The 22035-nt window shown below is 43.9% G+C and overlaps 1 protein-coding gene across 1 annotated transcript in view; it reads left to right on the forward strand.

Moving 5' to 3' along the window:
* Positions 1 to 22035, forward strand: part of vps13d (vacuolar protein sorting 13 homolog D) — a 90688-nt gene that overhangs the window by 44909 nt on the left and 23744 nt on the right. Inside the window, exons 38-55 of the mRNA XM_083769549.1 lie at positions 355 to 444; positions 1286 to 1426; positions 1542 to 1667; positions 6152 to 6257; positions 6945 to 7097; positions 8608 to 8743; positions 9276 to 9323; positions 9921 to 10071; positions 11414 to 11630; positions 12325 to 12572; positions 14997 to 15188; positions 15848 to 15974; positions 17113 to 17255; positions 18009 to 18139; positions 19168 to 19343; positions 20356 to 20479; positions 21099 to 21334; positions 21653 to 21755. Of these exons, the coding sequence (XP_083625675.1) occupies positions 355 to 444; positions 1286 to 1426; positions 1542 to 1667; positions 6152 to 6257; positions 6945 to 7097; positions 8608 to 8743; positions 9276 to 9323; positions 9921 to 10071; positions 11414 to 11630; positions 12325 to 12572; positions 14997 to 15188; positions 15848 to 15974; positions 17113 to 17255; positions 18009 to 18139; positions 19168 to 19343; positions 20356 to 20479; positions 21099 to 21334; positions 21653 to 21755 (2648 nt within the window). The remainder of the gene's footprint in view (positions 1 to 354; positions 445 to 1285; positions 1427 to 1541; positions 1668 to 6151; positions 6258 to 6944; positions 7098 to 8607; positions 8744 to 9275; positions 9324 to 9920; positions 10072 to 11413; positions 11631 to 12324; positions 12573 to 14996; positions 15189 to 15847; positions 15975 to 17112; positions 17256 to 18008; positions 18140 to 19167; positions 19344 to 20355; positions 20480 to 21098; positions 21335 to 21652; positions 21756 to 22035) is intronic.

Below are 22035 nucleotides of genomic sequence, written 5' to 3' on the forward strand. Positions count from 1 at the left end.
CAGGGCCTTCTATGTCTCTGCCCCCGACCTCTGGAATGAACTCCCCAATCATCTCAGAGTTGCCCCCTCCCTCAAAACCTCACTCAAAACCCACCTCTTCAAGATTCCCCAGCTGAGGTCTGGTTAAGATGTCCCCCCATCCCTTGCTTAGCCTTTCATGTTTTCAACCTAGCACTGACATTTTACTTGCCTTGTTTTTTCTTGAATTGTTCCTACTGTTTTATGTAAAGCGCTTTGGGTACTTAGAAAAGCGATATATAAATCTGAGCTATTATTATTATTACAACTTAGCACCAGCTTATGATTTGTGTTGAAGAACATGCTGAAGTGTCAAGTTGCTGTTTCTTACGGCAGGGTTGTACGTACTGCAGCGCATCGGCTCCACCCAGGAGGGCAACGCCAGCTTCACGCTGTCGGGAGATTACTACAACAGAGAGTTGTCTGGTAAGGAAAGATTGTTGAAATAATGTCATTGGAATGGCCTTATTGCAATATTAAATAGACTCCAGGGGCTTGCTAACGATATTGATCTCATAGGTCCCATTTGAGTACATTTTTAGCTTTCAGTGTTTGGCTCAAGAGTACTCGAACGGCGGGTATTTGAAGCGGAACTCAACATCACTCCTTTGATGTGTTCCAGAGGGTTAAAAAACCCTATATACTTTGTACATCAAATAGCAAATCTACAGGGACTGTTCCGCAGAATTGTTTGGATATTATTGCCAAATGTTCACCTACAGTATATCATACATGGGCAACTGGCGGCCCGGGGGGGAACATGAGGCCCCCACCTTCACTTAATGTGGCTCACAGGTTAATATCACAATACTGAAATATTATTGATTTCAGCTGTTACAATTCCAAACATGCAAACATGACCCACTTTAATTACTTCTATATTCGTAGCTTAATGAGTAGTATTAAAAATGTAATCTTTTTTTATGTCCAATGTATTTATATTTAGTTCATTTAGTTCATAACTATAATTAAAGGCATTTGAAATGAAATAATTTTTTTACTTTTCAATTCAAAAATAGCAAAAATAGCCGATCTACAAGCTCAAAACACGTCGCACTGTGATGCGTTTTGAGCTTGTATATATCGGTTATTTTTTGCTACGACAGTGATATGCAATGTGGCCCTCTGGAGTGATTGTGGAAATACAGTGACCCCTCTCCATGGTCAAAGTTGCCCACCACCGTGACCTATATCATGCTCAGAGTCGGGATGCTAGCAGCGGTGCATGTTCACTTAAACAAAGACATGACTTTGTGTTGGTGTTCAGGTTGGGAGCCCTTCATCGAGCCCTGGCCTTGTTTCCTGAACTGGCAGCAGCAGGCGGCTGGGCGCCTCCACCCTCCGCGCCTCAAGATGGGGGTCCGCGCCAAGCAGAGGCTGGACGTCAACCTCACCTCTGTCCTGCTAGGTAGGCCGCGTCACATGTACTGTACATAGTTACACGGCAAAGTATATTAATCGATCTTGATTCGTTCGCCATTGGAACATCCTGTGTTGATTGTCTTTTCATCTGGGCCTTCCAGAACAGTACAACACCACCAAAAGTTCCTGGCTGGCCGACTACTGTAAGGAAGAGGAGCAAGTTCCCATGGTTTCTCCCACCATGCCTTGGATGGGTTCCTCCGTGGACCCCCCGAGCTTTGGACTAAGTAAGTTCTGTCAAACTGGAATGGTTACATGATGGTTAACTAATTTACCACCAACAGCGCCATCTGGTGGTGGCTCAGGGCATTAATGAATCCCTCGATAGCGTATTGCCAAGGTTTTATCGCACGTAACACTTACTTTGTAGAGCCAAATATCCGAACCGCATGTTACAATGACAAAAGGCTGTGTGTGGTGTCTTGACCGGTTGTTGTTGTCTCAGTCGGTGGTGAAAAATCCCGATGCCCAGACGACAAAATCCCTGCTACAGGCCGTTGAAAAACCTTGTCTTCCCCAGAAACGGTGCAATGAATGTCGTTTCTGAGATAGAGGGCTTTGAATACAGCCCATAGAATGCAAGTGGATGCTCGCGCATCTTCAAAATGGCCGCGGCCACTGTCCCACTTTGAGTGTCTGCCCTAGCCTGCCAGTGCCAGTCCCACTTGTGACTGGCAGGCTAGGCTAGGGTACTAATTTAATCCTACGGTTTCGCCGGGTTTGGCATACTCCCACAATCTGGGCCAGGAACATCAGATTACGTTTAACAGCAGCATACCCATTTTAGTTTTTCTTTTATTAACGTTTTTATTAAACGTTTTTCTGACGTGCACACGATGTGCACATGGATGCGGTTATTATTTTTATTATAATTTTTTTTTTCAATAATTGTCCCCATATCTGCAACTGCACTGCTTTTCTGTTTAACAGGTGGGGCAGATTGGGTTAAAATGAATGAATATCAACAGTGGTACACAGTACACACCCCAGCATTCAACAGCCACTTTCACTATACTAACACCTGACCAGGCTGAATAGAATAGAATAGAATACTTAGTAGTAGTATTAGTTATTAGTTGTTAGTATTATTAATATTAGTAGTAGGCCTATTAGCGTTAGTAGATATTACATTGTTAAGCCCTATTTAAAAAAAAAATAGGTTTAGCTAGTGGGTGTTATGTCTTGACAATCTGTTTTCCTTGTCATTTGTCGGGTTCCTGTCTGATTGTTGCATGGATACTTGTCAACAAACTAAATCAATTAAATAAATAACAAGTACCAGTAGTATGTTGAAATGCACTGCTTGATAGGCATGGTTAAATGTTTTACCTGGTCTTCCTAGGATTTGGCTTCAAGGTTGGACTTCCATGTCAGGGAGTTGGACAGTTCATGAAGTATTCAGTATGCAATAAACATAGTGGGATTCATAGTATGTCACTAAATCGTTAATTGTAATAATGTCTCAGTAGGTTGAGTGGGACACCAATTCCAATGCTGGAAGTTTGGGAAAAAAAATAAAATTATGAAGAAAGTCCACTCTATCCAATGGTTTGAATAGAGTGAACTAGAACCATCCCTGTTAGATAATATTAATTGTATATGAGCTTATATTGAATTTATCTGTGTATTTTTTTTTTCATCATCGTGTACCGGGAGTGGTGCTTTAAGTTAAAGCAAAACGTAAATGTCTTTCCCCTTTCCTCCTTTTTCCCCTCTATTAAAACATTTCACTCTTGATGCTAACCTGAAATAATACCTAATAATATGGGACTTTTGGTTCACCTAAACCTCTTCTCTGCTCCCTCTGCATGTCTCTCTCTCTCTCTCTCTCTCTCTCTCTGCTTTGGTGACTGTCTCTCTCTCCGCCGTCAGGTGCTCCTCTTGCCAACCTTAGAACTAGGAGCACTGCCAGCTTGACCTGTCTTGAGCAGCAGATTCACTCCAGAGGTACAGTTCAGAGCCCAGAGCTCCTGCAGTCAGGTTGCTTCTATACCAGATTAGAATCCCAAGTCCTTCCTCCATTCCTGTCTACATCTTTCAGTTAATACTGTATACCTGGACAGTTTTCCCAGTTAAATACTGAACGTGTAGGAGGAAAAAATATGGGGCAATTTGGATTGGCAATTCTTCTAGCAAGTATCAATAAAACTGCTCTATATGAAAACATTTGTACTGTTATAAGGGCATTATGATATACTTCATTGAGTGTGTAGAACACCGAAAATAGCAGATCTACTAGCTGCGTTGTGAGATATTCAGTATAAGTAAGTATAACATCTGGTTTCAGCCATGGCCAAAAGGATATACAGTACTGCATGGACAGGTTTGTTAAGTTGCTTAGACAGATAATTCTGGTCCTCCTTGTGTTGACCTGCTCACCTTCAACCCCATTTGGTGTCCTTTATTTAATAACAATCCATCCCATTGTACACCTTTATACACACAACATTCTTAATTAATGGTGTGCCGACTAGTGGCTTCACTGTCAATTATTCTGCTGTAAAGCATTATGAGGAGCGGAATGAAAATGAATTGAAGAAAGACTCTGCTAGAAAACATTAGTCTTGCCAGCATCATAAAATCGCAGTTAATATTTTTGCATTTTATATGTTTCCATTACATTTTTCTCTGCTTTGCAAGTGGTCATAAGGACAGTGCACATAAACAAGACTCTAAACGTTCCTGCTCGTGACCCCTAGACGATTATGTGCTGCTCCTTACACCCAACTAGACCATGGTGGAAAAACGAGGACATTGTGGCTTAGGGGTGGTGCTACATGAAAGGCCATGGAGTCACCCAAACTAGTAGTGATCCTGTGGGGTCGTGAACGTGCACCGCGCCTTTCATGACAATCCAGCCAGCAGCTTTTGACACATCTCGTTTGGACCGACGGAACCAGCTGACATTGCCATCCTCATTCAAGCCCTAGTTCAGCCCAAAGATTTGCATTGCGAGGAAGCCGCTTTAGAACGTTGCATAGACAAATCGCGGTGGTCTAACTTACCCCATCACAGGTTGGCCGATGTTGTCTGCACTTCAAAGATGTTAGGTTGTGGGGGGCACGGTGGCACAGTCAGTAGTGCCGTCGCCTCACAGCTAGAAGGTCCTGCGTTCGATTCCCGCTGGGGACTCTGTGCACTGGGGGGCGTGTTATCTCCTCCGCGTCAGCAGTGCCCATACCCAAGGCGTAGGTACCCTCACAAAAACATGCAGTAATCCTGGTCTCTAAACTGCCTCCCCCTGACCAGCCAGAGCGCCTGATGGAGGGGAAAGGAACTAGTTGGAATCCTTCCAGGCACTATGTCTGGCCACGGGAACTTGGAAGTGAGGTGAAAAGAAGCAGCTTGGACTCCTCATGCATAGAAGGAAGCATGAGGTCAGTCCGCTGCCCTCCCCAGTTTGCAGAGGGAGTGTAGCGCCCAGGATTACATTAGATAATTGACACTGGGTGAAAAAATTGATTGCAAAATCATGGGATAAAAATGTAGTAGAAGTAGCTGATGCTTTGGAAATGGTAAATGGTCTCAGCTCGTTGCCTTTGATGTGTGGACTGTCCAGTTTTCGAGTGTTGCAAACGACAGTTTGAATTCCGTTGCAAGCAATTGTACGTTTCAAGTCTTTGGTTTGAACTAAGTGTTATACTGTTACAGCCCCCGTGCACTGGCGGGGCTACAATATCTGTCATACGTGATCAACTGAGTGGATTCACCAGGTGCACCATCATGACACTTGTTACACAGTATTATATTACATTGTGTTGTTGCATGTATTAATCAGTTCATCTCAGATTCCTTTCGTAAAGGAATGTATCCGCTTCTTGTTGGCCTTTGTGTCCAGTATTTTGTGCATTACGGTTCAGCCATTGTGAGAACATGGATGATGTGTTACCTTATGAACTAAGGTACTAATGCATTTCTGGTAAATGTATGTTAATTGGACATTACAGTACCGTGCAATTCTAAAATAATGCTAATGCTGAATAAGTTTGTCCTTTCCAATAACATGTATAGTGCTGTAGAGCATCGTCATGCATCATAGACTAATTAAATATTGGACATAGTGAACCTGCAACCAAGTTCTGAGCTTGCAACATATGTGTAAATCCATGTGTTTGAATATTTTCAGTTGTGTTTTTATGTTGAAAAGAAAAAAGCCTTAAAAAACGCTCTGCAAAATGTATTATTTGGGTAATATAACATTGATACAAGTTTGTTTGTGTTTTAAATTTGTGCCCACAAACCACTTTGGATGCGAGGCAACAAACAAATCAACAAACAAACAAAGAAATCTTCAATTTGCTCATTTGAGACTATATACTAATATATCATCACTGTCGGGAGTATACCACTTACCTACATTTTTGAGGTTTTTGATTATTTTGCTTTTATAAATTAATGTCATAATTAATGTCCATGGAATTGTGAATGAGTCCAATTAGTATAAATAATAATTGTTCTTCTTATTATTATATCAAATATCCCATCAGAAGTATCCCATAGAAGGTTTTTAATGGCTTTTTCTATACTACAAAATATGTTTTCTTTCTTTTTCTTTCGACCACTCATGCTATGTTGGCTATTCCGTGCAGTAGAAACAAGACAAAGTGCATGCCATTTACAGCTGGTATAATCAGCCCAGTAACACACCGTCAACAATACCTGTCCCTTCTTTGAATGTGACTTTCTGCTTCTGTGACTGACTGTCTTCCAGCTGACGTTAAACTCTCTAAGAAGAGGCAGCCATTCGTTCCATACGCCCTGCGCAACCATACAGGATGCACCATGTGGTTCGCCACTCTTACCACCACTCCCACAAGGTCAGTGAGGATACACGGTGACTGTTCATTTAACTGTACAAACGGAACCAAATTGAGCCATAAGGGTCCATTTGGCCCATATTTGCATACTGGGCCCTGGTTGGCTATAGCCTGGTTCCAGTCGAATCTGGTTGGCTCGTCACCACTTCGGCCGTGAAGTCTTCCCGCAATTGAGAGGGTCCAGACTTAATCTGCCTGGGTCAATATGCATTGAGAGGGGCCAGACTTAATCTGCCTGGAGCAATATGCATTGAGAGGGGCCAGACTTAATCTGCCTGGGGCAATATGCATTGAGAGGGGCCAGACTTAATCTGCCTGGGGCAATATGCATTGAGAGGGGCCAGACTTAATCTGCCTGGGGCAATATGCATTGATAGGGGCCAGACTTAATCTGCCTGGGGCAATATGCATTGAGAGGGGCCAGACTTAAAATCTGCCTGGGGCAATATGCATTGAGAGGGGCCAGACTTAATCTGCCTGGGGCAATATGCATTGAGAGGGGCCAGACTTAATCTGCCTGGGGCAATATGCATTGCAAATAAAGGCAAATGAAGGCTAGCTATGAATATATTATATTCATTGTCAATAGCAGCTGTAGTCCAGGTGCATTGTTTTCAGTAAAACCATGTTGTTGGAATATAATATACAGTAATATAGGCCTTTCTTCCTCTATTTTGTCCCCAACAGGGTGGCTCTCTCTCACAGTGGCAGTGCTGACTCCATCTCTGATATGCATGGGCCAGGAACAGACGACACGCACAACGTCAGCCAGTGGAGGGAGGTGCTGCCTGGGGAGGAGATCCCGTTTGAATTTGAGGCCCGTGAGAAACTGCGTCATAGGTAATTGTTTTAACGTTGACATTCCGTTGTGCATCAGGGATTGACCAGGCCTTCCAACGATCACACTTGGCCACGGCCAAGGAGGGATGCATGGGGAGGGTGGTCTCTAGTGACTCCTACACGTTGGTCAGGGTGCCTCTTCAGAGGCAGGGGTGCATGGATTAACCCATTTTGGGCGGGAAGTTTGGGAACCCCTTTTGGTGTTTTAAACATTATGTTACAATTTAGCTATTGGAAAAATAGCAGATCTACAAGCTCATAGGTCTGCTATTTTTGAAAAATCGTGAAAATGTGGCGCAAATTTGGAATATATATTTTTTCAGAACGAACGTTTTTAACTCAAATCTTTGCTTCTGGGGGGTCCATAGACTGTAAAAAATATGGACAAAGCGTTCCCCGGGTCTAACATGAACGTAAAATGAAGCCTGTAATGATATGCTAATTCCTGATGTAAGTCGCCATCTTTTGGTACCAGCTGGCCATTGGCTGGCTCCGTTTTGTACCAGCTGGTCATTGGCTGCCCAGACAACGAGGCGGGACTTCCCCCCTTCTTCTCCGTTGGTTTTTATTTTGACTCGAGTGGGAGGAGAAGACTCTTGAGTGGGAGGGGAATCCCGATCATAGACTGTAACGGTAGCCACGCCCCTCAGAACATACGCGACTTTATGGTCATTTTTTTAATTAATGGGACCATAATTTTCCAAAAAGAATATTATGACATTAGAAATGAGACTTTAAACTAGTGACTGGAAGAAGAAAGTATTCATGACCATGTTTATTAAGGTAATACAGTCTAGGTGAAGTTGGGCCAAAATACATGGGCCTCTATGGAGCTATGGGTCCAGTCCAGCGCCACAACAGGCCATTATATGAACTACCGATTTCAAATGAGGCTTCACGAAATATCTGGCTGACTGCCCCCCTGGGGGGGTCCCTGGAACAACACATTTTCAGATGGGGGTCGGAGGCCAATTACATATTATCATTTTTAGGGTCCTTGACATGAAATATTGAGCACCACTGATATAGAAACATAGGAATTTCAGAAAACTGTCAGAATTTTGAAGAAATTATTTTTATTTCGACGTCAGGCCTAAATGGGTTAAAGCTCTCAGCCTCTTCAGAGGGGTGCATGGATTCAAGTTCTCAGTCGCCACGATTGATTTGGATTCCATAGATAGAATCAGCATTGTCTTCTATAGAAGTGTGTCCTGCACCAAAAATAGGCTATCTACAAGCTTACAACACGTCGCAGTGTTGTAAATAATGATCTTTCTTGTAAATAATGTGTGCAGGTCTGCATGTAGGGATTGTGTGAACAAAGACTTATTATTACTATTTCTATGCATTAGGATGTATTACATCGTGTTTTCCTTGCTTGCTGTAAATCACTCTGGATTAAGAGCGTCTGATAAATATACCGCCCTAAATTGTATAACTGTAACTTGTGAGCAATAATATGTGTAATCCCAACCCTGTCCCTGACCCACGTCCTCCTCCTCCTCTGCAGACACACCCATGAGTTGAAGCTCCACCAGCTGTTGGTGCGCGTGGGAGGCTGGGAGCAGGTCAAACCCGTGTCCGTGGACAAAGTGGGCGTGTTCTTCCGCTACGCCGCTCCAGACAGGAACAACCCGTCCAACACCGTGAGTGATACACGACACGACACGTGCCGAGCGAGCGGGTGACCCATGAAATGTTTGGAAGACTCAAAGGCTTTCTAGAGAGGTTAAAAAAGAAATCAACCAGGTGCTCAGTGGAGGTACAATGAGCAGTGTGTTAATGGTGTCTTGGAGCCTAGAATTTGAATTGAAAACGTGATCTTGATGATGCTTTTGTACATTCTCCGTGTCTAGGTCTGTCAGAGCCTCGCTTAGCGATACTAATATCACTGCGTGGATATTAGTCTCGTCCCTCTCAGTATTACATTTGTTTCTGCAATGCCCCGCCCCATATTTGCATACTGGGCCCTGGTTGGTTATAGCCTGGTTCCAGACTAATCTGGTTGGCTCGTCACCACTTCGGCCGTGAAGTCCTCCCACAATTGAGAGAGGGCCCAGACTTAATCTGCCTGGGGCAAACAAAGGCAGATGAAGGCTGGCTACGCGAGACTAGGTCTGTGAACCCACAGGTTGGCTCTGAGCTTTATGAGGAAATGTATTCTCTCTACTTTTATAGGTTGGCAGTCCCATCAGTAGAACCAACATCATCCACCCACATGTTTATGTAAGTCTGGCAAGATGTATTGTATATATTTTCTTAATAAATACATTGAATGCTAGGTCAACATACTGTACAACTGACCTCCCGCTTGTCAGCCATTGCTCTAGAGTGTGAATTACTAAAAACAAAAGAAAATAATTTGACCGCTGTCCCCCAACTATAAAATGGTAAATGGTGCATTTATTTAGCGCCTTTATCCAAGGCGCTTTACATAGATTGTGCATTACATTCACCCATTCATACACCGATTGCGGCAGAAGCCATGCAAGGTACCAACCAGCACATCGGGAGCAATTTGGGGTTCAGTGTCATGCCCAAGGACACTTCGACATGTAGACAGGTGGAGCCGGGATTCGAACCGCCGATCCATGGATCATTGGACGACCTGCTCTACCTCCTGAGCCACAGTCGACCCATATACTTGACCCCCTATCCCTTTCTCTCTATTCCACTTAATTCTCTTAAACAAACAAGTGTTACAATGTATTCTGAGCTTGCAGACTCGCAATTTTTGCCAAATATTTACCTCAGAAAGAATAGGGACGCTAGGGATCATGTGGTTAAAAAACAAATGTGTGTGTGTAAATGTTCTCCCCTTAGTTCTCGGCGCTGCCGCCCGTGAGAGTGGTCTTTTCCATCACCATGGAGGGGAGCGCGAGGAAGGTCATCACCGTGCGCTCTGCCCTCATGGTCAAGAACAGGCTGGAGGTCCCCATGGAAGTCAGACTGGACAGCCCGTCTGCCCCGGACAGTGAGTCCACATCTCCCATTACACTATACAGTAGTATGTAATGTATTTCCCCCGCAAAAGTTACCATATTTTTGACCTAAATTGAACACAATCAACGGCCAATAGACTTTCATATAGGGGAAACCGGGATGGCCAATCAGAGTGGGGCTTTTCTAACTGCGGTGGGATCATAATTACACATCGTGGACATCCAAGCGGGAAAAAAACAACAAAAACAGCCAGTCAAAGTCGGGGGGGGCGATGACATCACAAATCTGTGAGAGTGGGAGGGGGGGGGGGGGGGTGTCGCTTCGTACTCACCATAATGGGTGTGACGCCCATGTCTTGAACATGTTCTTTCCGCTTGCCCTGTGGATTCCATCTGCACACCTAGTAACTTGATATAATTTAGCTACAGATTACACAGGGAAGCTATGATGTTATTTGACTGTCTTGTTTCTTAACAACCCATTCAGTAAAAAGAAAGGGAGAAAACAAAAAGGAATATCCATCTTTACCTCTGGGGCACCACCTCCTTTGGCCCCTCCCTTTTCTTCCCGGGTGCTTCTGTGTTTATTCCAGCTAACAACATTACATATTTCGAGCAGTAGTCCTGACAGATTCTGTTATTAGCATATGTCTCGAGAGATTAGTTCTTTTAATGCTTACAGTTGTACCATGTGTCCACAGAGCCAGTGGTGCTGCCACCCATCCTGCCTGGCAAGGCCTTAGTGTTAGCAGTGCCCCTTCACCTGACGTTGTGTTCCTTGTGTCCACAGAGCCGGTGGTGCTGCCACCCATCCTGCCTGGCGAGGCCTTAGCGGTGCCCCTTCACCTGACGTTGTGTTCCTTGTGTCCACAGAGCCGGTGGTGCTGCCACCCATCCTGCCTGGAAAGGCCTTAGCGGTGCCCCTTCACCTGACGTTGTGTTCCTTGTGTCCACAGAGCCGGTGGTGCTGCCACCCATCCTGCCTGTAAAGGCCTTAGCGGTGCCCCTTCACCTGACGTTGTGTTCCTTGTGTCCACAGAGCCGGTGGTGCTGCCACCCATCCTGCCTGGAAAGGCCTTAGCGGTGCCCCTTCACCTGACGTTGTGTTCCTTGTGTCCACAGAGCCGGTGGTGCTGCCACCCACCCTGCCTGTAAAGGCCTTAGCGGTGCCCCTTCACCTGACGTTGTGTACCATTGTGTCCACAGAGCCGGTGGTGCTGCCACCCATCCTGCCTGGCGAGGCCTTAGCGGTGCCCCTTCACCTGACGTTGTGTACCATTGTGTCCACAGAGCCGGTGGTGCTGCCACCCATCCTGCCTGTAAAGGCCTTAGCGGTGCCCCTTCACCTGACGTTGTGTACCATTGTGTCCACAGAGCCGGTGGTGCTGCCACCCATCCTGCCTGGCGAGGCCTTAGCGGTGCCCCTTCACCTGACGTCGTGGCGGCTCCAGGCCCGGCCCAAAGGCCTGGGCCTGTTCTTCTGTAAGGTTCCTATCCACTGGACCAGCGTGGAGCGGCCTGGCGAGGTCAGCAGCAGCAAGAGGGAGTGCCAGTCTGCAGATTTTGAGGACAACCTCAAACGCAACTTTAGGTAAATAATAATGGTCAAACATGTTGAACGGCAAAGTATAGATTATAGCCAAGTGGCCAGCCGTTAAAACACATTGGGCCTCATTCACAAGAGTTCAATCAGTCTGATTCTTCAATCTTTTTTTTATCTGTGAATTTTGACAGACGTCCGCTCAAACTCACATCTCGGAGACATACTTACGTATTGGGAGTAAAGCTTGCGTATAATTTGAATGCCTTATTCTTCATGCAAAATCAATTACAATAGTTCTAAACCTCAAATTAAATATCTATGTGCCCAACATTTGACAACACAAAAATGTGGCAAACGATATATTGCTTGGATGCAAATTATAGACATGATGCAAATTCAACCATTTTTTCACTTCTATTCAGTTGACGCATTTTTTACCAAATTTGATCCCTCACTGTGTTCGCAGTTTCTGTAAGTGTGGCCACAGATTTGCCTATTACAATTTAGGTATTTAGCTATTAGGCACTATTAGGCTTTCATGCCTAATCCAATGTTGCACAGACGTAATCTTATAATAACATCACTTGAACGCAGTCTTACCATCTGAGGATATGATGTAGTATGGATGTAGGCAGGGCATTCATTGGGGGATATGTTCATCCAATATCTGTAGCTACTGTATCTACTTTGCCACTTCCTTTCCCTTGACTCCTCCGTCTCCTTCCTCTGCGCCTCCTCCCAGGTTTTGTGTGGTGATCAAAAAGGAGAACTACCCCGACCAGCAGCCCGCCAAGATGGTGTCCAGTGGGACGCAGCAGATCTACCGTCAGCCGGGCCATACCATCTACCTGCTGCCCACCATGGTGGTGGCCAACCTGCTGCCCTGCGACCTCAACTACTACATCAAGGGAACGTCCGTCAAAGGCACCCTGAAGCCGGGGAAAGAGGCTGTGCTGCACGCCGCTGACACGTCCCAGAACATGGAGCTAGGTCAGACCTCTGCTCGTTTTCATGTCCTAACCAACTAACTGTATGTGTGGGCAGGGTTTATAAGCTAAAGAAAAGTGTAGTGTATTGGTTAGAGCATAATGCCTTTCATGCGGAAGGTTGTGGGTTCGAACCCTGCCTGGGGTCGACGTCAGCGAGGGGCATGCGGTCGCAACGGGTTCCAAACGCCAAATCAAATGTGTTCAGATCTGAGCCAAGTCCTGAGGAGGCGCGTCTGAAGCCCGTCCTCGACGGGGTATCCGGACGTAAATGTATTTTGGCGGGCCTTGATGCCGTCGTAATGACTGTTTTTTTTTCACTTTTTTCTACAAGCCCTCAACGCGTTGCAGCGTGGCTGGTTGTGGGCTAGTTACTTGTGCAAGCAGAGCGCGCAAGTAATATTTTCGCCCGGTCCGTATGCACGTCCCAGCCAACCCGCCACTTTTGATGCGTATGCAAATAAAACAGCAAATTTGTGCCTGATTTGCTGGGACCAGATTACATACATGACCATATTTCTTACGTCATCATTGAGAGCTAGTCATACATATACTATATATATAATCTGTAAAATAAAATAGCAAATTGTGCCTGATTTGCTGGGACCAGAGTACATGGTGTGTATATGTATGACTAGCTCTCAATGATGACGTAAAATATATGGTCATGTATGTAATCTGGTCCCAGCAAATAAGGCACAAATTTGCTGTTTTATTTGCATACGCATCAAAAGTGGCGGGTTGGCTGGGACGGTTTTTGGCGCAAAGTCACCACAGTATACCGCTAATCAATTTACAAATTACATATATATATATAGTATATTTACTTGCGCAAGCAGAGTGCGCAAGTAATAGTTTTGCCCGGTCCGTATGCACCGTCCCAGCCAACCCGCCACTTTTGATGCGTATGCAAATAAAACAGCAAATTGTGCCTGATTTGCTGGGACCAGATTACATACATGTATACACGGGAACATTACCTTTAATCCTCCCAACACTAAACATATCGTCATTACGTCACACTCGAAGACCAATTACACTCTGGCATTGGATCCTTTAATCCACATATTTCTTACGTCATCATTGAGAGCTAGTTATACATATACACACCATGTACTCTGGTCCCAGCAAATCGGGCACAATTTGCTATTTTATTTTACAAATTACATATATATAGTATATGTATGACTAGCTCTCAATGATGACGTAAGAAATATGGTCATGGTATGTAATCTGGTTTTTGGCGCAAAGTAACCACAGTATACCGCTAATCAACTTACAAATTTCATATATATAGTATATGTATGACTACTAGCTCTCAATGATGACGTAAGAAATATGGTCATGTATGTAATCTGGTCCCAGCAAATCAGGCACAATTTGCTGTTTTATTTGCATACGCATCAAAAGTGGCGGGTTGGCTGGGACGGTGTTTGGCGCAAAGTAACCACAGTATACCGCTAATCAACTTACAAATTACATATATATAGTATATGTATGACTCGCTCTCAATGATGACGTAAGAAATATGGTCATGTATGTAATCTGGTCCCAGCAAATCAGGCACAATTTGCTGTTTTATTTGCATACGCATCAAAAGTGGAGGGTTGGCTGGGACGTTTTTTGGCTTTTAACAATTAAATACAAATCCAACTACAGATTACGGAAGTATTTTAGATCATGTATATTTTAACAAATGTGAAGTATTATTATTGCAGAAATTGAAGTTAGAGACACATATTACTCTGATCATGATTTAGTATTATATCACTATAGTCCAAGATGAAATACATTTAAAACAATTGACAATTTACAATAAATAATAAAATAATTATACTGTATACGTGATAACATATTTTAATTCAGTTTATATACCTTTTTTTTCATCACATATCAATGATTTATTTTTCTTTGAAAGACTAAAAAGGGATCCAGAATATTTCTAAATTGATAAAACTGTATTTCTTATACAGTATAGATAGAAACTTGAACCATACTTAATAATACTAGGTGTTTACATGCATAAAGTAGGTAGGTAGCAAATAGTTACACCTAATAATTAGACATTTCAAACGTTCCTTCACAGAGATACTGAGATTTCACAGTTTACAGCGGTCGAAAGTACTTGCACGCTCTGCTTGCGCACTAGTTGGCCATTTATGGCCTACTAGTGTGCAACAAGCAAGTATGCACTCGACAGAGTGCAGTTCTAGTTTAGTCTAGTTTTTATTTGTTCACGAAATTGTCAGTATATTTAGTCTTGGTGTTAGTCATCATAGCTTAGTTTTCATTTAGTTTCCATTTAGTTTTCGTCCATGAATAAATGTAGTCGATGAATTTTCTTTGTCATAGTTTTAGTCGACGAAATATACACTGATTTAAAATACGTAAATTTTTTGCCATTTTCTTTTAATGTCTTCCCCTTCAGGAGTGCTGCTGGAGAACTTCCCCGTGTGCAAAGAGCTGCTGATCCCTCCCGGCACACAGAACTACGTGGTGCGCATGAGGCTGTACGACGTCAACAAGCGCCTGCTCTGCCTCACCATCCGCATAGTGCTGCGCGCGCAGGGAGCTCTCAAGATACTCATATCTGCCCCCTACTGGCTCATCAACAAGACGGGTAATTATGAATCCCCCAAGGCTGCGTTAAGGAATGCAAATCAGCATCGTTTTGCATTAACACCTGAATAGAAAGCCGCAGTGTTAGTTGGGAGAGGTCACAGTTGTACATAAACTGAGAAACATTAGCTCCTAAAGCATCATCTATACTTAGTCGCACGGCAGTGTCCTGTGCTGAAAATCTACAAGCTTTTTCCTATACCTGTCTTTGTTTCCCCCTGTTCAAAACCACATGTCCCAATCTCCCAAACCTTTCAGGTCGAGACCCAGAGAGATTAGACGTTTTCCCGGGACCCAAGCTAGTGAAAAAAGCTGATCTACAATAGCTCTACAAGCTTTGCGCCATGTTGCAAGCTTGTAGATTAGCTACTTTCACTACTTTCTTAGATTTGTTCGTTTGTTTGTTTTATAATGTATACAATTATTTAACTTTAACTTTTTTATCTATTGAAATATATAATGTAGGAAAAGATCATTTTACTCGAGTCGTGACCCGTAAAGATTGGTCCGTGACCCACAAATGGGTCCCGACCCATTGTTTGGGAAACTGTTTGCACCATTTGTGCTCTACAGTATGCTGCTGCAAAGAGCAGATCAAGTCAAACATCAAGAATGTTTTCAAGTATTTTGATAACTAACTCATAATGTCCCCTCCTTCAGGTCTGCCACTGATCTTCCGTCAGGACAATGGCAAGATGGACGCAGGGGGTCAGTTTGAGGAGCACGAGTTGGCCAGAAGCCTCAGTCCTCTGCTCTTCTGCTACACAGACAAGGAGCAACCTGCCATGTAAGACAGTGGTCATCAGCAGTCATAGTCCAATTTCCTCCCACATTTGCTACTATCAGCTGTCATCTTGTGCATTGTGCAAAATAACTTAATTGGCACTGAAAATATCAGAATAGCCTGGTCCTGGAGCTGTTTTTGTTTGTGTCATGACTTATAGCTGTCGAAAGATAAATGCATCAGAGCGTATGCTACTGTATGTGATATGGCAGCCTTGCACTGCCATAAATAGTTTTTTTTTGCTAAAGTGATTTGTGAAGCAGTCAGTCACAGTACAGTACACGTTTGTGTAGAAACGTACGAAATCCACGTACACACGCACTTTTAGCTAATGCACTTGGCTTTAAATTCAGGACTCATTCAGCATCTTGTGTCTGTGTATGTGTGTTTGTGGCTTCAACTTTCGTATCGTTGCTTCACTTGCTTGCATCCACCTTACTTCTTGCCCTGGTTTTTGGCTCCCGTTGGTAGTTAAGTTAAATGGATGCAGAGTTGCGGACAGAAGTGAAAACACATTAATCCATGGAACAGGGTGAAAGAGTTCACAACATCTTGGCTTCTGATGCAGCTGGATCATGATGTCACTGAGAGGTAGCCCATAGAGGTGCTCCGATCGATCGGCCACCGATCATGATCGGCCGATATTCACTCCAAATGACTCGATGTGTGATCAGCAATTTACACAATCTGGAGAAACCGATCTTGTATACCATTTTAGTCAATCAGATATATAGTATAATATCGTTTTGCATCTTTGTGACAGGCCTAAACATTCTCCCCTTCACACATCCACAGGAACAGTTTGACGTGGGTACATATAATAATTTTGGAAATATGAAAGGTTTCCGCTTACGCGCAAGATCGGTATCGGCTGATCGTGAGAAAAACAATCAGGACCCAAAAAACCTGATCGGAGCAACTCTAGCCCACATGAACAAGCCAAGTTATCCAGCCAATGGGAATCTCGGGTTTGACCGTGACATTATTTCCCTTAATCAATATTGACGCCGGTCGGATCTCATCTAATACGAGAGTCACATTTGCACAGGACACCCATGCCTCCTCCATTTTGTTTTTACAAACGATTCTGCATTTCTTATTCTTCCTTCCCTACCTTCCCTCCTGGATGGGGGATCCCCAGGTGCACCATGCGGATTGGGAAAGGGATCCACCCGGACGGCGTCCCAGGCTGGTGCCAGGGCTTCTCCCTGGACGGAGGCAGCGGCGTGAGGGCAGTGAAGGTCATCCAGCACGGCAACAGACCCGGCCTCATCTACAACATAGGCAAGACACACAGACCCCTTTTCCACCGGATGGTTCCCAATGGGAACCGCTTCAGTTCTTTTTGGTTCTTGTCCATGAGACAGACAGAGCTCCAAAATTGAAACGTTAATTATGAATTGAGTGTGCAAAACCATACCTATATTAAATTGTTTATAGGATCAATATAAGTAAGTTAATATACGATAATCCTTCCACATTAGTATCTTTTTCATATTTTCAAGTTTATGAATTTTTTTCTCTCAGACCCAAAACTTGCTGTATGGATGTTGGCACCATAGGAGTAACAGAACGCCTGTGGTTTCCGAGGCTAGGAGAGATAACAGGCAAACGTTGATCAAAATAACAATTATTCTACATTCTCTAATTGTGTAGACTTTAATAACATGGAACCTAATGGACCCTTTCATTTTACGCTCTCAAAAGTTAAAGATCTATAAGGGTCCATTTGGTTACCAACTTCATCATTAAAGATCTATAAGGGTCCATTTGGTTACCAACTTCATCATTTAAGTTTAACTGGGGACCACCTGGAACCCCCTCTAGGACCACTGGTGGACCCTGGACCACCGGTGGAAAACCACTGTACTAGGGAGCTGAATTGAGTGGAATCTTCTATTGAATGATAACTGACTATCATTGGTTTCTATTGAATGATAACTGACTGGCATTGGTTTCTATTGAATGATAACTGACTGGCATTGGTTTCTATTGAATGATAACTGACTGATTTGTTTTGGTTTGTGTAAAAACCAGGTATCAGCGTGCGGAAAGGAAAGGGACGCTACAGGGACACGCACATTGTGACCTTTGCCCCGCGTTACCTGTTGGACAACCGTTCCACGCACAAACTCGCCTTTTCTCAGAGAGAGTTTGCGAGGGGAAAGGTGAGATGTTTTATTTTTCTTAAAACCAGAGGTCTTTTAACCACTAATGCTCTATTTGTATCGGGCAGATAAAAAATATATATATTGTGGGCGCCACTGGACAACGATAGGCAGGAGACACAGCAAGCTTTGCCTACTCGGGCATTTATTGAGGATTTAGTTCGGTACAAGTTCAATGTTCGGTTCAAGTTCAAAGGCAACTGAAAATCCAGCGCACACACACAGCTGGTTAACTCATATTCTTCCTATGTCAGGGTATAACAGTCTAGTCAATAGTTTTCCTCCTATTCCTTCAGGAGTGATATCTGGGTTCCTCTTCAGGATTCCTCCATCCCGGGGTTGCCTGTGTAATGAGACATAGGATTAGCACAGGGTCTGAACCAGTGGCAACAGTGAGGGGATGTGTGTGTGTGTGTGTGTGGAGACCTACCGCCAGATTGCCACATCAGTGCTCCCTCCGTGAGTCAGTGGAGAATGAGGCGGAGCGTTCCTCTGTTTCCTGCCTTTCAAACCTTACGCGCGCTGTCTTCCGAGCTGTGCTCCGCCTCTGACGCTCCACTGACTCTCGGTGGGGTGGCGCTCTGACGGCCCGCTCTCATGAGACATCCCTCAATATATCTTAAAGTGGTTTACCCATTAAGATCTGAGACCAGATTCTACAAAATGTCTTCCAAATCCTGACAGTTTTCTGAAAAACGTTTCAGTGGTGCTCAAACCTTTTCATGTCAAGTGCCCCCAGAATTATCTGTATTTGACGTGGCCCATCTGAAAATAATATGTTGTTCCAGGGGACCCCAAACCCCCCCCCCCTCCCCTGTGTGTAAAGATTTACACACATTTTCACGATATTTAAAAATTTGCAGATCTACAAGCTCAAGCTCATGGCACCGAGTCACCATGAGCTTGTAGATCTGCTATTTTTTAACAGCTACGGTTTAAAATAATGAACACTAAAGTGACACAGATACCAGGTTCCAGGTCTTAATGGGTGAAAGTGGTTAATTATTGAAATGGTTTCCACCACCCAGGGCACGGCGAACCCAGAGCACTACATCTCCACGCCGCCAGGCTCCAGCGTGGTCTTCCACTGGCCCAGGAACGACTACGACCAGCTGCTGTGTGTGCGCCTCATGGACACGCCCAACTGCACCTGGTCCGGAGGCTTCGAGGTCAACAAGCCCAAATCCTTCCACATCAACATGAGGTGACCCCCCTCCCCCCCCCCCCCCCCGACACACTTTTTGAAAGACAATTTTGTTCTTTAAAATGACAAATTAACTTGTGCATGGCCACTAAAACTCCCGGCGCTGGTGCTATTGCCACCATAGACTCTCGTTCTATTTCACTTGGAATACTAGGCCGTTTCCGGTCAAACAAAAACATCTAGCAACTGCCTGCTAAAGCTAATGTGATGAGCGTCTATTTAAGAGTCTTTAGAAGCATTAATATTTAAAGCGCGCGGTAACTGGGATTTAGTATCGAGCCGCTAACATCGTCGCTTTGTTCAATCCCTGCGACATACAGTACTAGCGTCATGTCCAGGGGGTGTACTTGTGCATCAAAGCTGCCTCACGCTACAGAAACAGGAGATAGGCTCCTGCCCTATGGGACTCATGGCTCGACTGGGCCTCATGACATCATGGCTCGGCAAGGCTTACTTTTGTTCAATCCAGCTCAATCTGAGACGTTAATTCCGAGATAAACGGCTAGAAACATCAGCGGCCCTAGAATTGTGTGCGGGCCGCCATCTTGAAACAGGCAAAACACATTTGCCTGTTCAAGACCCACTGCCTGCTCAAGACCCAACTTCTACAACATTGCTTTTAATTGATCTTTTATTTTTTGTTATTCATGTCCTCACTGTATTGCATTACTGCTTGTTTTTTAATGTCGTTGCCTTGCTTTTCTTTTTTATTCTCCATTGTTCTGTAAAGCACTTTGAGCTGCATTTCATGTCATGAAATAAAGTTTTATTATTATTATTATTATTGAGCACAGAGCTGCAGAGCGGCCGGGAGCCCTGCTTTAGGGTAAATATGAGATCGAGGTGATTATTAATTAATACAAAGCTCAAAAACACGTTCAACACATTCCTGGCCACCTGGGATTTCATGAAATACACGTTAATTAAGTCCGTGGGCATGAGTGGGTTAACTAAGTAAGCCCTGCTCATTTTTACACTACAACAATTTTTCTTGTTTAATTTTTCCTAACAGGGACACATTGGGAAACTGTTTCTTCTTGAGGGCGGAGATCACCCTGAAGGGAGCCACCTACCAGATCTGCTTCAGTGACACAGACCAGCTGCCACCTCCGTTCCGCATTGTCAACCTCTCTGAAGTACGTCTCAGATGTCGTTCTTCAGCATTGGCCATAAGTTAGAACACGTGGGGTCCGACTCTGGGGAACAAAATTATTCATAGTTAGGAACTTAGGAACTAGGGATGGGACTCATGGGAGTTATCAATTAATTTGTTAATTAATAATTGATTAGTTTTGATAACCTTATCGATCGATTAACCAGTGAGTTTTTATAATTTTTTATCTGAGAATCTTAATTTCCCTCAATGTCTCACAACACGTCGCTTGTAGATCGGCTATTTTCGCTACTTCTTAAAGGACAACTTTAGTTTTTTTCAACAAAGGTTCTTGTTTTAGGTTGTTATTAGAGAAAGTAAAAGGTGAGCTTCTTTCTTTTGTTTTAGGGATTTTAGTTTCATTTTACGCTCTCAAGAGTTATATTATTGTTAAAACACCCGCATTACATTTACAAAAAGTCTACACAATTAGAGAATGTAGAACCTTATCCAACAATAACAAACCATTATTTCGTTTTGGGTCTGAGAGGCTGTCAATGTCATCAAAATAAATGAATGGTGTTCCCGTGGCTCAAATGCCAAATAAAGAATGGGCCTTGATATGAAAAGGGTTGAATAGAACCACTGCTCTATTGTGCCAGGTGCCTATCCAGTTCTGGCAGCACGGCGTGGCCGACATGCGTCTCCACACCGAGGTGAAAGCAGGCTCGGAGTTGGACTTTGCCTGTGACGAGCCCACGCTGCCGCCCTGCCTGACCCTCACCGCCAAGGGCGCCGGCTCCTCGGAGGTCACCGCCGACATGAACTTCTTCAGCGAGTACAACAAGCTGTACTACGAGAACTTCATCTACATAGCGGCGACGTACACCTTCTCGCAGTACGTTTACCGTGAACCATATGAAATGACCCCCTTGTTATGATTACATAAGGAACGAATGTATACAACTCCACTGTTTCGTTATATGTGGACGTTTATTCATGCAGCCAATTGATCTGGGAGAATGATTGCTTTATGCTTCGGCTATTCGAAATTAAGCAATTTACTGTACAAGCTCACAATGTATTGCACCATGAGTGTGATCTTTTTTTATGTAATGTTCTGTTTGGAGCTGCTTCTTCTTCTTTTATTTATTCTTTGCATATGACACATGCCCAGAATAAGGACACCTGTTTGAGTGTGATTTCATTGATCCAGGGATGCTGGTAAGAGGCCTGTTGGGAAGAAGCGTGTGGTTGGGTCTGCTGAACTGGTTCTGGATGTGGAGACCAAGACTCAGAGAGTCATCCTGAAGAAGAAGGTACTGTGTGTGGCCTAGTTAGTACATGGTCTAGGCATCATGAACTAATGCCTAGACCATGAAGAGTACTATTACATCAGTGAAATAATGACAGTAGCAATGCTTAAAATGGATAGAATGAAAGCAATACAATACTCAATGTCATTTTGTTGGAAATGCAGGCCAGCTCTGAAAGGTCTCAGTATAATATAGGTAGTATATTTAATGTATTGCAGGTTAGTAAGGGTTGTTGTTGTTTTTTTGGTTTTTTTGCCCCGCTTTCCAGGTTTGTGTAAACACA

Source organism: Protomyctophum parallelum (genome assembly GCF_964188405.1).
Source record: "Protomyctophum parallelum genome assembly, chromosome: 7".
NCBI classification, from domain to species: Eukaryota; Metazoa; Chordata; class Actinopteri; order Myctophiformes; family Myctophidae; genus Protomyctophum; species Protomyctophum parallelum.